The 22,471-nt window shown below is 43.6% G+C and overlaps 1 protein-coding gene across 2 annotated transcripts in view; it reads left to right on the top strand.

Annotated features, from left to right (window-relative positions):
• The window catches only part of frmd6 (FERM domain containing 6), a 117,874-nt gene that overhangs the window by 56,878 nt on the left and 38,525 nt on the right, over nucleotides 1-22,471 (top strand). For both annotated transcript variants that reach the window (XM_067991635.1, XM_067991633.1), the window contains exons 3-6: nucleotides 5,033-5,123; nucleotides 20,099-20,178; nucleotides 20,586-20,662; nucleotides 22,010-22,196. In XM_067991635.1, the coding sequence (XP_067847736.1) occupies nucleotides 5,033-5,123; nucleotides 20,099-20,178; nucleotides 20,586-20,662; nucleotides 22,010-22,196 (435 nt within the window). The remainder of the gene's footprint in view (nucleotides 1-5,032; nucleotides 5,124-20,098; nucleotides 20,179-20,585; nucleotides 20,663-22,009; nucleotides 22,197-22,471) is intronic.

Below are 22,471 nucleotides of genomic sequence, written 5' to 3'. Positions count from 1 at the left end.
GATGCCCAGAACTGGACACAATACTCCAGTTGTGGCCAAACCAGTGTTTTATAAAGGTTCATCATGGCTTCCTTGCTTTTATACTCTGTGCCTCTATTTATAAAGCCCATGACCCCCGTAGGTTTTTTTAGCCGCTTTCTCAACCTGCCCTGCCACCTTAAATGATTTGTGCACATATACCCCCTGATCCCTCTGTTCCCCTACAACTTTTAGAATTGTGCCCTCTAGTTTATAATGCCTCTCCTCATTTTTCCTGCTGAAATGCATCACCTCTCATTTTTCCGCATTGAACTTCATCTGCCACGTGTTCGCCCATGCCACCAGCCTGTTTATATTCTCTTGAAGTCTATCACTATCCTCCTCACTGTTTACCACCCTTCCAAGTTTTGTGTCATCTGCAAATTTTGAAATTGTGCCCTGTACTCCCAAGTCCAAGTCATTAATACGTATCAAGAAAAGCAGTGGTCCCAGCATCGAACCCTGGGGAACACCACTGCACACCTCCCTCCAGTCCGAAAAACAACCGTTCACCACTACTCTCTTTTTTCTGTCATTTAGCCAATTCTGTATCCATGTTGCTATTGCCCCCTTTATTCCATGGGCTGCAATCCTAATAGCAAGCCTACCATGTGGCATTTTACCAAATGCTTTTTGAAAATCCATATACACCATATCAACTGCATTGCCTTCATCTACCTTCTCTGTTACCTCATCAAAAAACTCTATCAAGTTGGTTAAACACAATTTGTTTTTAACAAATCCATGCTGGCTTTACCTAATCAATCCACACTCATCCAAGTGACTGTTAATTCTGCCCCGGATTATCGTTTCCAAAAGTTTTCCCACCACTGAGGTTAAACTGACTGGCCTATAGTTGCTGGGTTTATCTTTACACCCTTTTTTGAACAAGGGTGTAACATTTGCAATTCTCCAGTTCTCTGGCACCATCTACGGATGTCTGGGAGATTATGGCCAGTACCTCTGCAATTTCCCCCCTTACTTCCCTCAGCATCGTAGGGTGCATCCCATCCGGACCAGGTGACTTATCTATTTTAAGTACAGCCAGCCTTTCAAGTACCTCTTCTTTCTCAATTTTTAGCCCATCCAGTATCTTAACTGTATCTTCCTTCACCGAGACTCTGGCAGCATCTTCTTTCTTGGTAAAGACCGATGCGAGGTACTCGTTTAGTACCTCGGCCATGCCCTCTGCCTCCACGAGTAGATCTCCTTTATGGTCCCTCATCGGCCCCACCCCTCCGCTTACTATCCGTTGACTGTTAACATGTCTGTAGAAGACTTTTGGATTCCCTTTTATGTTGTCTGCTAGTCTATTCTCATACTCTCTCTTTGCCCCTCTTATTTCCTTTTTCACTTCCCCTCTGAATTTTCTATATTCTGCCTGGTTCTCATTTGTGTTATCAATCTGACACCTGTCATACGTCCCTTTTTTCTGTTTCATCTCACTCACAATCTCTTTTGTCACCCAGAGAGCTCTGGCTTTGGTTGCCCTACCTTTCTCCCTCGTTGGAATGTATCTTATCTGTACCTGAATCATCTCCTTTTTAAAGGCTGCTCACTGTTCAATTATAGTTTTGCCTGCCAATCTTTGATTCCAATTCACCCAATTTATGATATAAATTATTGTTTTAGTATCAAAAGGTTAGACTTATCTGTACTAAAGTTTGAAGTAGATAAAAATACAGGGCCGTGGTGTGAGGCCAGAGCAGTGAGTTTTGGATTGCTCTAACAAAGAGCCAGCACAGACGTAATAGGCTGAATGGCCTCTTTTCTGTGCAGCAATCATCATAGCCAAAATGATGAAAGTATCTTTGCAAACAAAGAGCTCAATTTTAAACTTAAATTGCGGGTGCATTGGGGGCTCCAACCCGCCGACTTCTGAGTTTCTCACAGACAATTAAAGCTGGCAGGATGATAGTTAAAGAACCAAATGTACCTCATTGATGTACTTAAGGCACTTTGCTTGTGACATAGTAGGTAGTTAAAACTTACCGGTTACAGGTTTAACTTACCTGGGCGGTTTTCCCATGACTTCTGATTCGGGCCGGATCAGGCAAAGATAAACGAAATAAATTAAATAAAAAATCATTACACAAAGTTAAAACACAAAATCAAACTACCTTTCCGATGTCCCTCTCAGCCCCCGTGTCTCCCTCTCCGAACTCCACTTTTCCCCCACCGAAGACCCCCAATCCCCCCCTCCCCATCATGTCCCCCTGATCTTGCCATTCCCCCCCCTCCGATCTTGCCTTATCCCCCCTCCGATCTTGCCATTCCCCCCCGAACTTGCCATGTCCCCTCCCCCACTGAACTTGCCATATCCCCCCCCCAACCCGATCTTGCCATGTCCCCCCCCCCCGCCCCCAATCTTGCCATGTTCCCCCCCCCGATCTTGCCATGTCCCCCCCCCCCGATCTTGCCATGTCCCCCCCCCCCCCGATCTTGCCATGTCCCCCCCCCGCCCCGATCTTGCCATGTCCCCCCCCGCCCCGATCTTGCCATGTCCCCCCCCGCCTCGATCTTGCCATGTCCCCCCCCGCCCCGATCTTGCCATGTCCCCCCCCGCCCCGATCTTGCCATGTCCCCCCCCGCCCCGATCTTGCCATGTCCCCCCCCCGCCCCGATCTTGCCATGTCCCCCCCCGCCCCGATCTTGCCATGTCCCCCCCCGCCCCGATCTTGCCATGTCCCCCCCCGCCCCGATCTTGCCATGTCCCCCCCCGCCCCGATCTTGCCATGTCCCCCCCCGCCCCGATCTTGCCATGTCCCCCCCCGCCCCGATCTTGCCATGTCCCCCCCCGCCCCGATCTTGCCATGTCCCCCCCCGCCCCGATCTTGCCATGTTCCCCCCCCCCCCTGATCTTGCCATGTCCCCCCCCCCCGATCTTGCCATGTTCCCCCCCCCCCCCCGATCTTGCCATGTCCCCCCCCCGATCTTGCCATGTCCCCCCCCCCCGATCATGCCATGTCCCCCCCCCCCGATCTTGCCATGTTCCCCCCCCCCCCGATCTTGCCATGTCCCCCCCCCCCCCCCGATCTTGCCATGTCCCCCCCCCCCCCCGATCTTGCCATGTCCCCCCCCCCCCGATCTTGCCATGTCCCCCCCCCCCGATCTTGCCATGTCCCCCCCCCCCGATCTTGCCATGTCCCCCCCACCCCCGATCTTGCCATGTCCCCCCCACCCCCGATCTTGCCATGTCCCCCCCACCCCCGATCTTGCCATGTCCCCCCCCCCCCCGATCTTGCCATGTCTCCCCCCCCCCCCCCGATCTTGCCATGTCTCCCCCCCCCCCCCCGATCTTGCCATGTCCCCCCCCCCCCCCCCCCCCGATCTTGCCATGTCCCCCACCCCCCCCGATCTTGCCATTTCCCCCCCCCCCGACCTTGCCATTTCCCCCCCCCCCCCATCTTCCACTCCCTCCCCCCCACCCCCCGATCTTCCTTTCCAGCGCTGGATGACGTCTTGCTGTCTCTTTCTCTCCCCCCTCGGCGTTGCAGCTCCTGTCAGCAGCCAGCCTGTCAAACGGGGGCTGCTAGGTGCGAAACCCGGAAAGTACTTTAATCACCATCAATTATGTTGCGACCGCGTCAGAAATGGTAAGTTTCTTTTATTCGGGTTTGCCATGCGCACCTTCACCCCCCCTCTCCACCCCCCGCTGCCAACCTGCCACCATTTCAAAATTGAGCCCAAAGACTTTGTTACAGAAACAGTTGATCTCACACAACTTGCAATCTCACTCCAGCATAAATTGGACAGAGCAGATAATTCTTAACCCCATTACAACATTCATGACAGCCATCATGTCAGACTGCTGTTCCCAATATTCTTCCTCCTCTTCTATTCCCAGAGGTTTATTGAAAAAACCTCACTGAAATATTTCACTTATCATTTAGTTTCAGATCCTAGTCAAGCACGAAATTAGATTTGTACTCATTCCCAATTTCTTCTCTCTTCTACTGTAGGGACCAGGAAGCTAATCACTGGGATTAAAGGAAAGGGAGTATCACTGAAATAGAGGCAGGCATGGTGTCCCCTGCCATGAGTTTTCTTTTTTTTTCTGTGATAGATGGGGGAATCTAGGAACTGGCCTTATCTCGGCACAGCATGATTCATGTGCATATTTTTTTTTGTTTTGCAAATGGACTCCTGTCTATTTGAGGACAGGAGTCATATAGCTATGGAATTTTCCTTAGTTTTTAAAGTTACATTCTAAAAAGAGAAAAAGTGAGAGAATAGCAGCTTCAGTCTATATACTGCATCGTCCATTGATCCTGTGTGTAATGAAGAAAATGGTAGATAAGGGTGTGTGCATGATCCTTCCATACATTAGCACAGCCTTTCAGTGTTCAATGCCCCAAACAAGACTATAACTTGGTGTTGTAAAATTGTTTACAACCAAACAAGAATGGCAGTTTAATTACCACTGTGAGCAGAGATGCAAAAACAAGTCCATTTGTGACTAACCAAACATCCAGTGTTTGCATTTATCCTTACCAAATGGAAGATGTGAACCCTCATGCTTAAGTCAAACTGACATAACAATTTTGAACAGTAAAAGACATTTATGATTCTTACTATTTTGGCAAATCATGTAAATGGTTGAAGATTCTATTCTTTGCTAGCTATCACATTTTGTGTTCATTGACTTAATTTAATCTTAAATGCACCAATATTTAGAATGTATTTAATACATATTTTCCACCACCTGAAATTATTTAAAATATTTGTAGGAAAAAGCTTTATCTATTAACTAAATTAATCTGCAATTTGGCATCATTGCCACTATATTCTCTGCTCCAAGGAGCATACATTATTGCAGCTGTGCAAGTGAGTTCACAATTGCAATATGTAATGAGTAAATTGAAGTATTTTCTTTTTAGCATTTTTATCTAAAACTCGGTAAGATACTGCTTGCTGTGTTTCAGAGTTTCAATTCCTGCGAAGTCGGGAATCTCAATGAGTGGAATCTGCATTTGCTAAATACCATCAAAAATTCATACTGTTTCTTTTTTAGGTTAAAGCCTTATGCCAAGAATTATTCATTCAAGTCTGTGACCTTCTAAGATTGAAAGACTGTCATCTTTTTGGGCTCAGTGTCATACAAAGTAAGTGAGACTGGAGACTGATTGCAGTATCCACAACGATGGGGTAAAACTCCACCATCTGCAATATATCCACTTTTTTGGAATGATGTACAATGCCACAGAGTTTTATTCATAATCACACCTTTCAAATTTTTATTTTATGTGTAATCTATTCATACTATTTTATCATGCCTAAGCTTCTCGCTTGTGTTCTACTACAAAGTGGTGTAATTTAGGCATCAAAGAATGATTTAGTAAAAGTATACGTAGATATGGATGACTGGATAGTAGGGAAGCTAATCAACAAGGAAACAAAGTGGAGAAAAGAAATTCAGTCATTTCCCTGCCTTGAGATTAGTCTTAGATTTACTAGAGTTTTGATTTAACTGTTGAAAGTTGTGTGTTTGTATCTTCAAGGATACAGTATCGTATAATGTTTATTTCTGTACCTACTGTACATATAATCCATTGTTTAAATCACACTCTCACACAGAGTGTTATCACCTGCAAACAGAGAGTGTGACCCCATACCAGTTTGAGCAATATTCTACTGCTTGGTGTAAAACACTTGGGCCCTGCCACTTTTACACTATACACCAGTTTCAATGGCAAGTACACATGCATGTACAGTATTTGGATGTTTATTACAGTTTTTAAAGAAAGCTGCTGTTACAATTTTGAATTTTATAGAACCATGCAAGTAGATCTTAGTCCTCACTGCCTGAGTGATGAGCTGTGGAAGTGAAGAGAGAAGAATCAGGTGGGGAAGATCACACACTGTAATTAAGGTCATTGGTTTTCCTTCCATTTATTTAAATGGAGGAAAATCAGGTGGGCTCAATTAGGGACTTGGGGTCATTCCACCTGATTTTCCTCTTTGTGCTCTGCCCAGGCAAACGAACATTATGAAGTAATGTTTCAAGTATACAGTGGACAAAGACTGCAAAACAAAATATGAATAAAACACATTATGGAAGAATGGAACTTTGACATAATTCACATGATCTGATCAGTGGGAAAACAAAATTTGTGACTATCCAAACATCCGTAACAATTTCCCATCAACCATTGATGGGAAATATTGAATATAGCAAATATAGCAAATATTGAATATAGAAATATAGCAAATATTGAAACAAACCATTTTGAACTCAGGATTAAAAGTCATCATCTGTTTCTTCGATTAAAGGAATCTAAGCAATTTAAAATTCATGACATCCACGAATTTGGGACTCTTAGAACTTGCCAAGTTCATTAATTGCCTACTATTGGCCCAATTTTTATGTAATTGTTGATCCAAAGGAGAATAAGGAAGAAAGACTTGCATTTATGTAGTGTCGCATCCCTTCTATCAGAAATCTCATAGCATTTCATCAAAAAATGAATTACTCTGAAGTACAGTAACTTATGTAAGCAAATAAAGCAGAGCATTACATTAAATAGATTAACAAAAGAAGGAAATAAGTACAAATAGAACCAATAATGACATTCAAAAAAAATTATAGAAAATGAGTGGCGATAAACTGTATAAACATAAAATAATGAAGTGTGGAAAGCTACAAAAAATCTTTTTAAATATGTGAAAAGATTAAAACCCTTTTTTAATGTATTTAGGGAGCTTCAGCAAGGTCATTTGCAGCTAGGCTACATATGAAGAAGTTCAGATCACCCCTCAGATGCCTCTTTTCCAGGCTGAAAAATGTCTTAAGGTGCTTCAAGGATAAAATGTATACCAAACCAAAGAAGGAAATATTAGGAGGGTTGACCAAAAATTTGGTCAAAAAACTGGGTTTTAAGAAGGGTGCAAACAACACTCAGTACTCCCCCACACCCCAACATAACTCCTGTACAAGTACTGGTTGTTTCCTACTCTTCAAACAGTATCTTAGCCATTCTCAGGTTTTACCCGAAATACCCACAACTCTGAGTTTAATTAATATCCTTTTGTGTGGATCTCTATCGAGAGACATTTAGAAGTTGAGGTACACCAAGTAATAAGACTTTGCGCAGTTCACTTGGGTTGTAACTTCCTCAAAGAAGGTTTCTGAGGCAGGATTTTCCCCTTCCGAATCCATGTTGACCGCTGATAATTAGGTTATTGTTGTAGAGATGATCTTCATACTTACTCCCGATAACCAATTCCATTAATAATAGTAAGACTAATGGGCCCGTAGTGGTCTGTGTTTGTTTTGTCACTCTTTTAGAATATGGGCACCAGATTAGACGGTTTCCAATCTATTGGTGCCACCCCAGTGTCCATTGACTACCTCATACTGATTGTCAGTTCTTCACAAATCTCCTCCCATGTCTCTATCAGCACTCTGGGATAAATACCATCTATCCCTGGGGATTTATTTGTTTTGTTAATTTAGCCTGTCTAGGGCTTCCACCTCATATGGTGAAGTCATTGATTTTATTTGCGATATCTTTGTTTGGAGAGGGGATGTTTCTCATGGAGAAAGTAATTATTCAAAATATTTACTATTTTGTTCTCATCCTCAGTTTCAAGCCTATTTGCCCCTTTATGGATTTCACCTCGTTTCTGACTGCCCCTTGCTGTTGTGGTATTGAAAGAATTTTTAATATTATGCTTAGCCTCAGCTGCTTTGCCATTTTCCAGTTCTCTCTTTGCCCTTCTGATCACCCTCTTAATATATTTTTGCATTTTCTTGTATTAATCCCAGTGAGCCCCTTTCTCTTTTTCCCTACAGGATTTGTGCAGGCTGTTTTTCTCTTTATCTCCCACTTCTAATTTGTTTGTTAATTTTTTCACATGCTTGCTTAGGAGCTGGTTGGTTTTGAGAATATATTTATCCTACATGCTCACATTATACCTTTAAAGGTTTTCCACTTGCCTTCTACTGAACTGTTGTTGAACAACCTTCCCCAATTTATTTGTTTTAGTTGTTCCCTCATTTCATCAAAATTAGCCCTTTTAAATTTATATACCAGGTTCCTGGTCTTGGGTATTTCTGACTCCCAGATCATGTTAAAAGTTATCATTCTGTGGTCATTGTTTCCCAAGCATGCCACAACCTCCATTTCCTGTACATTTGCTGGATCATTAACGAATACCAGATCAAGACGAGCATTGTCTTTTGTGACTTCCTTGACATACTGGGTCAAGAAGCAGTCATGCACTAAATCTACCATCTTTGCCTCTAAACCACTTGGGTTATCTCAGTTTATATTATGTTGATTGAAGTCTCCCATTTAAATAACTTCCGTGTTCGCACATACCCTTCTTATCCCTTAATGAGCACATTGTTCTCCTTCTTCCGCTGACCGGAGGTGGGTGGGGTGGGGGGGGGGGGGTTAGGATTTTAACTGTACACACCTGGCCGTTAAAACATCCCGGGTTCCCAGGCTCCTTATCCGCCAGAAAGCGGCCCAGGTCCCATCATGTTCGATTTTAATGGGCACTTCTGGGCAGCTAAGGCACCCGCCCAAAGCCGATGGGTTCCTAATTCACATACGCTAATCAACATCCGATCACATCATTGAATCCTGGTAGCGATTTTAACTTGGGCCTGAGAGGGGAAACCAGTGCAGCTTTCTCACCGGGTGAAGAGCAGCATGAGGAGGATCGGGAAGCTGAAGACACCGTACCAGCAAATTATTTACTTTTCTTTGTGGGGCCAGGAGGCGCAGGAGTGCTCCATGAGGAACGTTTAGGCCTCCCCTGCCCCGAACTCTTCTCCTACCCCCACTGCGAGACCCCCTGGAACCCCCATCCCCCCATTTACTTGGCCGGCCAATTTTCTGGAGGCCAACATCCACTTCCCACCGGTCGGAAAACTAACTGAACTAGTCGTTTCCTGTCAGAAACCTGCTGGCAGTTAAAATCCCCCGCAGGTGTTCTATAACATATTCCTATTGTTAACTTGCATTTTTAGCATTAGAGATGTCTAACCAGAGTCGTTCATTCTGAAGCTTTCCAGCTCCCACACAATCAACGTCTTTTATCGCCCAGGTGTTCCTGTATATAGGATTATACCGTCTCTTTTTTTTGTCCAGTCTACCTTTAGTTCGCTCTATTGTTACAGTTAGAGTCTAGTGGTACCTAAGGCAAACCATTTCTTCCAATGCTGTCTGTCCAGAGCAAGATATTTAACTCTATTGGAGTATCATTTTGCTTTACATCCAGCAGATTGTGGTTCTCTACAGTTGATGTTTATATCTGCAAGTTGTCGTAGACTTGTCTTATCACTGGGCTGTTCCTATAACAAAAGGCATTTTTACGTGGACAGATCATTAGCCTGACTCACAACCCCCCACCAGGAGGACTGGTGGACGACTACCTTTTGGCATGTCTCGTTTGGGTGGATCTACCAAGAGCTATACTCCCACCTGCAGAACTCTCAGGGTCATAGGAGAATGGGAGTCTTCCCACCATGTCAAGGTGCAGTCCCTTTGGTACGAAGCACTCTATACCCTGCATGTTATGTTCATTTCTATCCTCAGGATTTAGTCATGATCTGGATTTAGCCATGTTTCTGATATTCGCATCACATGGTAGTTTCTTAATGCTCCAGCAGCCTCCAGTTCTGGTATCTTATTTCTAATGCTTCTACTAATTGTGTATATAAATCTTATTATTGATTTGCCTCCTCTCAGTTTCCTCTGTTTTTGCTTATACCTGGTCTTCAGTTCATGTGAGTCCCTTGAGTTTCTGTGTCAATATCCACTTGTTGACCATCTCTATCCCACCATAATTCTCATTCGAGATCCTGTTTCCTCCCTGCCCCCCTAGTCTAGTTTAAATGATTTCAATTGCTACCTCAATGTTCCTCACAAGTCCCTACTTGATTTAAGTTTAGCCCATCTCTTGTGTACTAATCCTGTTTATTTTGGAAGGATTCCCAGTTATTTATGAAGGTAACATTGTTGCTGTCACACCACATTGCCAGTCACTTGTTTGCCTCTTACGTTCTTTTGGTAAGCACCCCTCCTCCCCATATACTGGAAATATATCAGAAAACATTGCTTTGCATCCTCCGTCTTTGCGTTTTGAGACAATCCTCATATACAGTATGTGGCTTTTGGGGTTCCCATATTGTTTCTCCTATGTCATTTACCCCTAGGTGGACTATTACCACAGCACCCCCATCTGTCCCCTTCAGTATCCTTTCTAACCTTTCCTCAATACGTAATGTTCTAGCTCCAGGTAGACAACTCACCATCCTGTAAATATTGTCCTTGTGACACACATGGTTATGCACTTTCCTCAGCAAAGAATTGCCTACAACTGCAATATCTCTGTGATCTACATTCTGCTTCTTTGTCCAGACTGTCTTCTCTGGTAGCGCCTTTCACAACCTCAGGACGACCCAAAGCACTTTGCAAGCATTCAAGTACTTTTGAAGTGTGATTGCTGTTGTAATGTAGGAAATGCGGCAACCAATTTGCACACAGCAAGCTCTCACAACCAGCAATGAAATAAATCACTGGACGATCTGTTTTTAGGTGTTGTTGAAGGATAAATGTTGGCCGGACACCAGGAGAACTCCCCTACTCTTCTTCAAATAGTGGCATTGGATCTTTTACATTAAACAGGCTACAGCTAATTGAAAACAAGCAATAAATGCAATATCAAGATTGCACGCAGTAAATTATTGTAAAATTGTAGGCATTTCACATCACAGTCTCTAATTTATTAATACAGTTTCATTAGCAAAATATTGCCTTCTCCAGTATTCCCCCTTTTGCATGCTACTAATCTCAGGCCATGTCTTCTTAGAGAGTGCCAAGGGAAGGACAGACACAGAATGAAGAGCAAATTTGAGCACAAATTAGGCCTTGCTGCTTATAATAGCAATTGGTACAGAATGACATTGAAAGTGTTCTGGGATCTGATCACTTGCCTGTCTTCTTGGATTTTTAAAAAATTCATTCATGGGGTGTGGGCGTCGCTGGCGAGGCCAGCATTTATTGCCCATCCCTAATTGCCCTTGAGAAGGTGGTGGCGAGCCGCCTTCTTGAACCGCTGCAGTCCGTGTGGTGAAGTTTCTCCCACAGTGCTGTTAGGAAGGGAGTTCCAGGATTTTGACCCAGCGACGATGAAGGAACGGCAATATATTTCCAAGTCGGGGTGGTGTGTGACTTGGAGGGTAATGTGCAGGTGGTGTTGTTCCCATGTGCCTGCTGCCCTTGTCCTTCTAGGTGGTAGAGGTCGTGGGTTTGGGAGGTGCTGTCGAAGAAGCCTTGGCGAGTTGCTGCAGTGCATCCTGTGGATGGTACACACTGCAGCCACAGTGCGCCGGTGGTGAAGGGAGTGAATGTTTAGGGTGGTGGATGGGGTGCCAATCAAGCGGGCTGCTTTGACCTGGATGGTGTCAAGCTGCTTGAGTGTTGTTGGAGCTGCATTCATCCAGACAAGTGGAGAGTATTCCATCACACTCCTGACTTGTGCCTTGTAGATGGTGGAAAGGCTTTGGGGAGTCAGGAGGTGAGTCACTCGCCGCAGAATACCCAGCCTCTGACCTGCTCTTGTAGCCACAGTATTTATATGGCTGGTCCAGTTAAGCTTCTGGTCAATGGTGACCCCCAGGATGTTGATGGTGGGGGATTCGGCGATGGTAATGCCGTTGAATGTCAAGGAGAGGTGGTTAGACTCTCTCTTGTTGGAGATGGTCATTGCCTGGCACTTGTCTGGCGCGAATGTTACTTGCCACTTATCAGCCCAAGCCTGGACGTTGTCCAGGTCTTGCTGCATGCGGGCTCGGACTGCTTCATTATTTGAGGGGTTGCGAATGGAACTGAACACTGTGCAATCATCAGCGAACATCCCCGTTTCTGACCTTATGATGGAGGGAAGGCCATTGATGAAGCAGCTGAAGATGGTTGGGCCTACGACACGGCCCTAAGGAACTCCTGCGGCAATGTCCTGGGACTGAGATAATTGGCCTCCAACAACCACTACCATCTTCCTTTGTGCTAGGTATGACTCCAGCCACTGGAGAGTTTTCCCCCTGATTCCCATTGACTTCAATTTTACTAAGGCTCCTTGGTGCCACACTCGGTCAAATGCTGCCTTGATGTCAAGGGCAGTCACTCTCACCTCACCTCTGGAATTCAGCTCTTTTGTCCATATTTGGACCAAGGCTGTAATGAGGTCTGGAGGCGAGTGGTCCTGGCGGAACCCAAACTGAGCATGGGTGAGCAGGTTATTGGTGAGTAAGTGCCACTTGATAGCACTGTCGACGACACCTTCCATCACTTTGCTGATGATTGAGAGTAGACTGATGGGGCGGTAATTGGCCGGATTGGATTTGTCCTGCTTTTCGTTGTCAGGACATACCTGGGCAATTTTCCACATTGTCGGGTAGATGCCAGTGTTGTAGCTGTACTGGAACAGCTTGGCTAGAGGCGTAGTTAGTTCTGGAGCACAAGTCTTCAGCACTACAGCCGGGATGTTATCGGGGCCCATAATCCTTTGCTGGATAGACAGTGTGATGTGGCAGAGAAGGAGTTAAAAAGGAGGAGGGAGAATATATTAAAACAGGGGAACATAACACCAATAAAATTACAGATTGCAAAACCTTAGGATCATTTTTAAATTAAAAGCCATTGAACCTTATTAGAATGTAAAACACTACAAAAGGTGGGTGTGGTACATCATCTACTTTGATTATCACCACTCACTGCACATTTTTCTGAACAGTTAAAATAGCTTTAGAAAAATTATTGCCCAGAATTTGCTGCAAACATAATGGCAAGCTCACGGCACACGCTGTTATCAATGCGTAAAAAAAACAGCAATTTGTGGCGAGGAAGAGATACACCGTGAGTTACGAATCGCCACAAATTGCTGGACGAATAGCCTCACAAAAACTGGAGCTCGCCCCATGACTGTCAAGAAATTGCTGCATTTGTGCTGCAAAAACAAATTATACTCACCGCAGAAAGATAGGGCTGCTATTTAATGGCGTAAGGACCCCGTTAATGGGGTAATTTATGTTTCCAATGGCCTTCCACTTTGAAACCAGTTAGCAATTAATGATAATTGTTCTGCACATGCCACATAAAACACGCAGCCAGGATGCAAGTTAAACTGGAGAAATTATAAAAGGCAGTAAATCCTTCACAGAGAAAACAAAATGCATTAGGGAATACAACTTAATGATAGAACTAAAAGAAAACAAAGAGAACACAAATTGGAACGTGCTTTACTGGATGCGAATGTCACTGATCGAGAATACACGGGCTAGTAACAGGATGGCAAAGCAAGAAATATTTCTGACCAGCAGAGATGAAGATCATCAAATTTAATTTGTGAATTGCTATAAAATATATAGCTTTCACATGTAGGCAGCAGTTGCCATCGGTTCCTGAATTTTATGAATTAAAAAACAATCTGAACCCTGGACAGGAGGCTTTCTTCTTCATATGTTTATGTGTCACGTTCCATAGGGAAAAAAAACTCAGAATGATACATTTCTTGCAGGTAATTGGGTGATATTTTAATAAACTTTGTTTAAATAATCAGCTGTCCAAGCTGCCACTTCAGAGCTTTGCTAACCATTCAAATCCTTAAATTTCATTAGTTAAATGAAATGTCCTGTCGTTCCCCAAGGTCCCAGATACCCCGTTGACCTTGTTACCAATTCAAACTTCCAGCAATTTGTGGCGCAAAATTGATTGGGGCTGAAGAGTGAGAAAAAAAATCCAGCTCCCGGCTCTCACCATGAGATGGCCCACTCCAGCAAATACTGGGCCACAATGTCAAACTTAGTAAATAAGATTACTGAACATTCTTCTTTTTAAAATTATATTGAATGGCAAACTATTTTTTAAAAAGTAAGCGCATGATGTTTTAGAATTAAATTATTGATTGAAGCCCATGGGATTAAAGGGGCAGTGGCAGTGTGGATACAAAATTAGCTAAGGGACAGAAAGCCGAGAGTAGTGGTGAACTGTTGTTTATCAGAGTGGAGGGAAGTATACATTGGTATTCCCCAGGGGTCAGTATTAGGACCACTGCTCTTTTTGATATATATTAATGACCTGGACTTGGGTATACAGGGTATAATTTCAAAGTCTGCAGGCGACATGAAACTTGGAAATGTAGTAAACAATGTGGAGGATAGTAACAGACTTCAGGAGGACACAGACTGGTGAAATGGGCAGACACATGACAGATGAAATTTAATGCAGAGAAGTGTGAAGTGATGCAATTTGGTAGGAAGCATAAGGAAAGGCAATATAAACAAAAATGGCACAATTTTAAAAGAGGTGCAGGAGCAGAGAAACCAGGGGGCGCAATGTACACAAAGGTGGTAGGACAAGTTGAGAATGCTGTTTAAAAAAGCATATGGGATCCTGGGCTTTATAAACAGAGGCGTAGTCCCCGATATTTACGGGGAGGCGGGCAGAGGTGAGGATCGCAGCGGCTTGGATGTTTATGATTGCATGCATATTGAATTCTCAAGAGAACACTCATTGTATAATGTGTTAAACGTGGAGAGTGAAAGGACACATATTTTGATATAATTCTTTGATTTAATATTATTTATAGTTAAATAGCAAAAACTAGGACAATTTGGGAAGTAGAGTTGGTGGAGTACAGCACTTTCTCTGCAGTGCAAGCTGAAGAGCTGGGAGATGCAAAAACCGAGGTGCTATGAGGATGTAATTACAGCATGGCAAGTTTACATAGGCAGTTTCCATTTAAATATGTAGACATAAGAATTTATAATGGAAAGGTTGATACAAAAGTGTGACAGACCACAGGAAGTCGAGTTTTGTAGATGGATCAATGTGCATATTTAAGACTTTTAGTGTATTTTATAGATGGGTATAAATTGCATGGGAAGCAATGATTTATTTTGTACAGAATAGAGCATTTGGAATTTATCTCAAATATATGGGACAGCCAGCTTGCCAGCACGAACTGGGCGCAGTGAATGATCCCTGCACTGGAACAGGTAGAGTCGAGGCCTGATCGAAATTGGGCCTCGGGCCTCATTTGAATGAGACCGGCGAGCTGTGGATGCCTGCTATGCATCCCCAGGCAACTTGCTGGTGACGTGGACATCAATGTCTGGTCGCAGCAGCCCTCAGGTAAGCCCTCCTAGAGGGCTTAGAGTGGACTACGATGGGGGCGGGGGAGGGGGGAGCTGCTCTTGACACATACGGAGTAGGGGGAGCACTTTGACTCCCCCTGGTTCCACAGGAAGGGTTTTTTAAAATGTTTTTTTATAATTTACGTTTCATTGGAGGCCACAGGGGCCGCTGAAGGATCCAGAGCGGGGCAGGCCCAATGCCTGCCCCACTCATCGTGACTAATTTTGAAAAGGGATCCTTTAAGAGGCGTCTGCCTGGTACACCTAAAAAATGGGCCCCACAAATTTAGCAGTGGGGACAATGAAAAACAGGTGCACGCAAACCAATCTCTGTTATAAATAGGGATTGTGGTATTAATTGTGTCACAAAATTTTAAACTTGGATGTACATGTTATTTATCTTTATGTGGCCATTGCGTGTTTGAGAGCTTACAGTGCTCTGGGTTGATTACTTCAGCTTGATTTAAATGGTATTTACACTCTGACCTCTTTTCAACTGGTTTGGTTTGATGATGAGAGCAGTACACATGGCTGCATAGAGTTTCTGCACTAGCTTGTTGATAATATGAACGTATTATATAAATCTAAATGTTTAACTCTGTAGGAAATTATTTATTTTTTGGAATTCTAAATTTAAAAGGTAGATTATGATTTTGAAAAGCTATGTTAAGTGTTTAGGGATCTTTTCGATCTTAGTATTATTTGTGTAGTAATTTATTGGCAGCTGTTGTGGGTGGGTGTACATCAGCAACTTCTTTGCAGAGTTCAATATATAATTAGCTAACTTTAAATTTACTCGAAGACATTTCTTACTATTGAAGTGTTGTGCAACATTACGAGGAAAAAAATGCCTCACTTTGCTCAGACTCATTCTTTATCTTGTGGCCTTATACTGCCTACTCCAAAGGAATGACCTCCAGTGGTGAGCTGAGGGCATAAAACACATGCAGAGCTCCTTCAGAAACCACAGATGGGAGACTACTTATTGCTCTGGAATTTCTCTTAAAGACAACCTGTTTACAGTTTCCATCCAGTGACATGCTAAACCACTTAGACTGAAACAAGGCCAACTGAATTCTGTGCTCAAATTAATTGGCTGACCAGTCTGACTATGCAGCAAGTGAAGGAGAGGCATTCTCTACTAATGCTGGATCAATATCCCAAATCACGATGAATACATTTTTGAATTTTTACATCTCTGAACGAAATACTTTGTTCATTTTTAAGATGGCGCAAAGGTGTAAATTGGTGCTCAATGTGGCTTTGTGTGAAAAGAATGTAGCTAACTGCTCCAATCCATATGAGAACAATATCAACAAAAATGTATGAAAAATAGACACAAATTAAATGCTCTGGAAAAAAAATACAGCTATATAGTATTAAAACTGTCATAATGAAACACAGTGCTACATTTGATGGATGGGGCTAACTGAATATCTCAATAGTATTTTATATGAAATAAGTTTATAATGTTCTGCCTGGTTTTCCTATTGTCAAAATCATAAATTGTGTTAATTATGAAGCTGAGAGATCAGCAAAATGAGGTTAATAAGGCTAGCACTAAAAATAAAGGATTCAGAGTTGACACATCCTTTAGGAGGCAGTCATAGGATATTGCTACTTCCTTATGATTTGCAGACTGAAAAGTTGCATTATGTCTGTGCTAACTCTTAAAGTTTTGTTTGTATCATGACAGTACATTTCATGAAATAAAATAAATTACTGTAAAGATACCACTGCACTCTACTTTGAACAAAATCAAATCAGTGAATCAACAACAAAAACTTGCATTTATATAGCACCTTTAAAGTAGAAAAAAAATCTCAAGGTGCTTCACAGAAGCGTAAGGAAAAATGAATGCTAAGCCAAAGAAGGGGACATTAAAAAGGGCGAACAAAAGCTTAGTCAAAGAGCTGGGTTTTAAGCAGGGCTTTAAAGGAGGAGAGGGAGGTGGAAATATGGAGGGGTTTAGGGAGGGAATTCCAGAGTGTAGGATCTAGGTGGCTGAAGGCATAGCCACCAATGGTGGTGTGAAGGCGGGGGAGATTCACAAGAAGTCAGCTTCAGAAGAATGGAACGTTCTGAAGTGCTATAGTGCTGTAGGACAGGGATGATGGGTGAGCATGACGATGCAGGATAGCATATGGCCAGCAGAGTTTTGGATGAGTTGAAGATTACAGAAGCTACAGTATGGGTGGCCTAGAGAGCATTGGAATAGTCAATCTGGAGGTGATCAAGGCATGGAAGACGGTTTCAACAACAAATGGGCGGAGGTAGGGGTGGAGTCGGGCGAGGATACAGAGGTGGAAGTAGGCAGTTTTAGTAATGGGAAAGGTATGGGGTCGAAAACTCAGCTCAGGGTTGAATAGAACCCTGAGGTTGGGAGCAGTCTGGTTCAGCCTGAGACAGTGGCTGTGAAAATGGTTGGAATCAGTGACAATGATATAGAGTTTTGGTGGGGGCTGAAGACGATGGATTCGGTCTTCCCAGTGTTTAGCTGGATGAAATTGCAGCTTGTTCAAGAGTGGACGTCAGATAGGCAGTGTGACAACACAGCAGCAGTGGCAGGGTTGACAGAGGTGGTAGAGAGATAGAGCTGGGTATTGCCAGCATACATGTAGAAACTGACTCCATGTGTTCAGATGAAGTCGAAGGAGCAGCACATAGATGGGGAAGAGGAGGGTAGAAGAAGGATAGTTCCTTGGGAGGCAACAAACCTTCAAGAACTTTGGACAGGAAGAACAGATTGGAGATCAAGTCGTAGTTTGTAAGAATAGAGGGGTCAAGGGTAATTTTTTGAGGGGGGTGGTGGTGCAATGGTGTTGGTAGTTTTGAAAGGGAGGGTGTCAGTACCTAAGGAGAGGTGACCGTTTATATTGTCAGTTAGCATGGAAACCAGGAAGGGAAGTTCGGTGGTCAACAGCATAGTGGGAATGGGGTCAAGGAAGCAGGAAATGGGTCTTATGTGTGAGATGAGCTCAGAGAGGACATGAGGGGAGATGGGAGAGAAACGAGAGAGATGTAGGTTCAAGGCTAGGGCAGGGGGAAGGGGTGAAGCAGCAGAGGCAGCTGAACAGATGGTCTCATTGATAAAGAATTCCATGTGCTCCTTGTGCTTGTTATTGGAGGTGAGGGTAGGGGGAGTGGTTTAAGGAGATGGTTGGTAGTGGAGAAAGAAACTGGGTGTTATCTTTACTTTGCTGAATGACCCTGGAGTAGTGGGTTATGTGGCAGTTCTGGTAATGGATGGCTAAACCATATGTGTACTAGTTACGCTCAAGTCTTCACCCCTTGGACTTGAGGGAGCAAAGATGGGGGCCATACCGAGGGAACGACCAAGGTGAGAGAGTGTAAAGGTTTTTTGTGGGGAGAAAAGCATCAAAGGTAGAGGCAAGGGAGTGGAGGACCAAATCGATAGATGCAGATAAATAAAAGGGAAATGCCCTACAGTTTCCCCCCCCCCCCCCCCCGGCCACTCCCAAATGGTGAGCAGGAAGCGCGTATGCATTTCCAGCCGGAAGTGCGCCGCCCACCAAATTGGCTCGGGCTTCTCTGTTGGCATCAGGAGCGCACACCAGAAGTATTTAAAACAATGACTATGTCATTTAAATTAGGGTCCTATACTTCTTGCAGGACCCTTTTCCGATTTTGATATGTCCTAGCACCTGAATTGTCATGTGCTGAACTCGCCCAGCAATACATGGCACTAACAGGCGGGGAGGACCCCTCACCAGTGCTATTTAAAGGGATCATGCAGTAGTTGTAGGATAGTTGCTGGTTTGTCACTTCAGGGTGTTTCTTGATGTGTTTTGTGACTCAGGAAAGTTCATTTTGTCTGCTGAGTACAAGATTTTGCTGCTGTTGCACTGTTTTTGGCTACCTCGTAAATAGTTTGACTGCAGTCATGGTGGTCTCATAGGGCCTTTTGAATGGTATTGTTACCTTGACAACTCTGGTGAGGTCATTGAACTTTTTGCAGCATGGCAGCCATGTCCTCTGAGCTAAGCTTCTGACATTCACTTGCTCTGCCATCTCTTCCCAATGGCGATGGAGTTGATGACTGGAGAGCTTCCTGTCCTCAGGGAGGAAGAGGAAGCCTTTCCTCCTGTCCACTACCTGGTTCAGGACCTCCAAAGCAGCATTGGAAAACTTGGGGCACGATCTACAGGTCCTGCAGCCCTTTGTCCAATTAACATGTGCTTCTTTCCTTCTGCAGCCAGAGTGCACCTCCCCTTTAAGAGGTGCTGGCTGCCTTTAAGTGGCGTCAGAGACGCCCGATATCCGGTCCCACCTGAACAGGCGTGCAGTTAATGAATAGTGTGCTTAGCGGCGGGTGCACACCTGAGTGATGATAAACAGCAGGCAGCACTAATATTACACCTGCCTGAGCCAATGTTAACAGGCATGTGTAGTGCCTGCCCCGCCCCCTGCGCCCCCGTTTTCGGGAGCGATCAAATTTCTAGACCAGTGTCATTACGTGGCAGTCCATTGAGGAAGCTTCCAATCACTTTTTATGTTACTATTGATGCAGGAGGGTGATTTCCCAACTTTCCCCAACAAGCTGGTGTCCATGTATTTTAGACTGGTTGTTGAAAAAACCTTGAAACATAAAAGAAGCTGTTAGCCTTCTGCTCCTGCCACTAATGTGTGAAGTAAGGCTGATGAATAGTGGCAGCTGGACTAGCTCTTTGATGTATTGATTTTACGTCTATTAGTCATTTAAAAAACAAAAGAAAATCCCATCCCTGTGGGTTCTGAGCCAAAATACATTTGGAACCAAATTGCAGAGAGAAACATTAATCACAGGTCACTACTGACAGCGAAAGTTAAATTTGACATAATGATAGTGTTTCTTATTAACTAGCTGCTTTCATGTCATCTGTCCATTAACTATTGGGGCTAATATTTCTTTATTTTCCTTCTCTGACACAGACAATGAACATGTTTATATGGAGCTGATGCAGAAACTCTGCAAGTATTGTCCAAAGGAATGGAAGAAGGAAGTAAGCAAAGTGAGTTGTGCAGCAGCAGAATTGTTACCTGCTATTTCACTACTGCACAAAGACAATTGGCCATATTTTTATTTATACAGTTGTACCGCACTCAACAGTAGGTTTGGTGAATTCTGCTTCTTGCTTCCCTATTGAATCAGCAGTAGGTTTTACACTGTACCCGATTTTCTTTTCCATTGACTTCATTGACCAATTTCACCCCTTTATCTCAAGATGTGAAGATTTACTTTAATTGGCATGCAATACAAATGATGTTTTGTAATTGAAACAATGATTTCTCCTTGTTTATTTGTTTTGGGTTTAATGTATGAAAATATTAATGGCCATGCAATGTGAAGCACTTTGAAGTTCTCCATGCTTCCTCATCCTGTGATGAGGTGTAATTAATTTGTCTTTCCTTTCTGCAGGGCATTGACCAGTTTGGTCCACCTATGATTGTTCATTTCAGGGTACAGTACTATGTGGAGAATGGGAGATTAATTGGGTAAGACTAATGTGATTGAAGATTAGTAGCATGAGCTCAAATGGGATGCATACTTAACAGTCTTTAGGGCTGTGAGGATTTTTGGTCAAATTTCACAGTCTATAAATGTTCAGAAATGACAAATTTCACAAGCTGTGCACAGATGTTCTTATTGCTGCAATGAGTTTTAAAATGTGTCTTCAACTCTGACTGAAGTAAGATGATTTTGCCATTTGCTCATGATTTTGTTAATGAATGATTTTACACTATTGTTTTAATATGTGCAATTCACCAGGATAAAAGGGGCAGAAAGAAAAAGAAAAAAGATATTGTAAATGGTTCTCCTCAGACACTGTCCCATTTCCTTTCAAAACCTCCATTATCATCCCTCTCCTCAAAATACCCACCACTGACTCCCCTGTCCTTGCTAACTACCACTCTTTATATAGTGCCTTTAACGTAGAAAAACGTCTCAAGGCACTTCACGGAGGTGTAAGCATAAATGGACGTCGAACCAAAGAAGGAAAGACCAAACGTTGTCAAATAGGTGGATTTAAAGGAGGATCTTAAAGAAGGGGAGGTGGTGGTATTTACGCAGGGAAATTCCAGAGCATTCGAATTAGGTGTTTGAAAGTATGGCTATCAATGGGGAGGCAAAGGGAGAGAGTTGCACAAGAGGCCAGAGTCAGTGGAATATTTTGGAGAGGGTTGTAGGGTTCGAGGAGGTTACGGAGATAGAGAGGGGGGAGGCCATGGAGAGATTTAAACATGAGGATGTGTTGGAGACTGGGAGACAATGGAAGTCAGCAATGGCAATGTGATAGGTGAGTGGGATGTGATGTGGGATAGGATATTGAATTAACTGAAGTTTATAGAAGGTGGAGGATTGGAGGCTGACCAGGAGAGCATTGGAGTAATCAGATCTGGAGATGACAAAGGCATGAATGAGACTTTCAGTAGCAGATGGGCTGAGGTAACTGTGGAGATGTGTAATGTTACAGAGATGGAAATAGGCAGTCGTTGTGATGAATAGGTCAGAAACTCAGCTCAGGGTTAAACAGGGTGCCAAGGTAGTGAGCAGTCTGGTTCACCCTGAGACTTGGTCACGGACAGAGGTTAGTGGGAAGGGCACAGATAATATCAGGGTCCAAAGATGATACCTTCGATCTTCCAAGTGTTTAACTGTAGGAGGTTATGGCTCATACAAGACTAGATGTCAGACAAGTAGTCTGACAGCACAGAGGCAATGCAAGGTTTAAAAGAGGTGCTGGAGAGGTAGAACTGAGTTATCAGCATACATGTGGCTTCACTTCAAAATACAATAGGTGTGTTGTCAGTGTTTCTAATCTATTATATTTCTCTTTGCAGTGACAGAGCAGCTAGATACTATTATTACTGGCATTTACGGAAACAAGTTCTCCAATCTCAGTGCATGCTACATGAGGAGGCCTATTTTCTTCTTGCTGCCTATGCATTACAAGCAGACCTCGGCAACTACAAAAGGCACAAGCATTATGGGAAATATTTTGAGCCAGAAGCTTACTTTCCTCCTTGGGTATGACCTTTTCAAATGTTATTTCTTTAAAGTATACAGATGCAGACTTAACTGGGCAGGGGGTCGGTGGTGGGGGGGGGGGGGGGGTTCGGAATATGGTACTTAGAATGGTTCACTGGTTTTATGCAACCTTTAAGTTTCACCCTAAATTCCACTGAAAGTGAGTGAGAGTTTAAGCTAAATCCATTGTAACTAAGTGCAGCCATGCAAGTGATAGGATTAGGCCAGGATAACATCATCAGTCTTAATTCCAACTTTTACGACCCAGGATCCAC

This window comes from Heptranchias perlo, chromosome 10 (assembly GCF_035084215.1).
Source record: "Heptranchias perlo isolate sHepPer1 chromosome 10, sHepPer1.hap1, whole genome shotgun sequence".
Lineage (NCBI taxonomy): Eukaryota > Metazoa > Chordata > Chondrichthyes > Hexanchiformes > Hexanchidae > Heptranchias > Heptranchias perlo.
The sequence above is the reverse complement of the archived record's forward strand: the minus strand, read 5'-3'. Positions and strand labels throughout refer to the sequence as shown.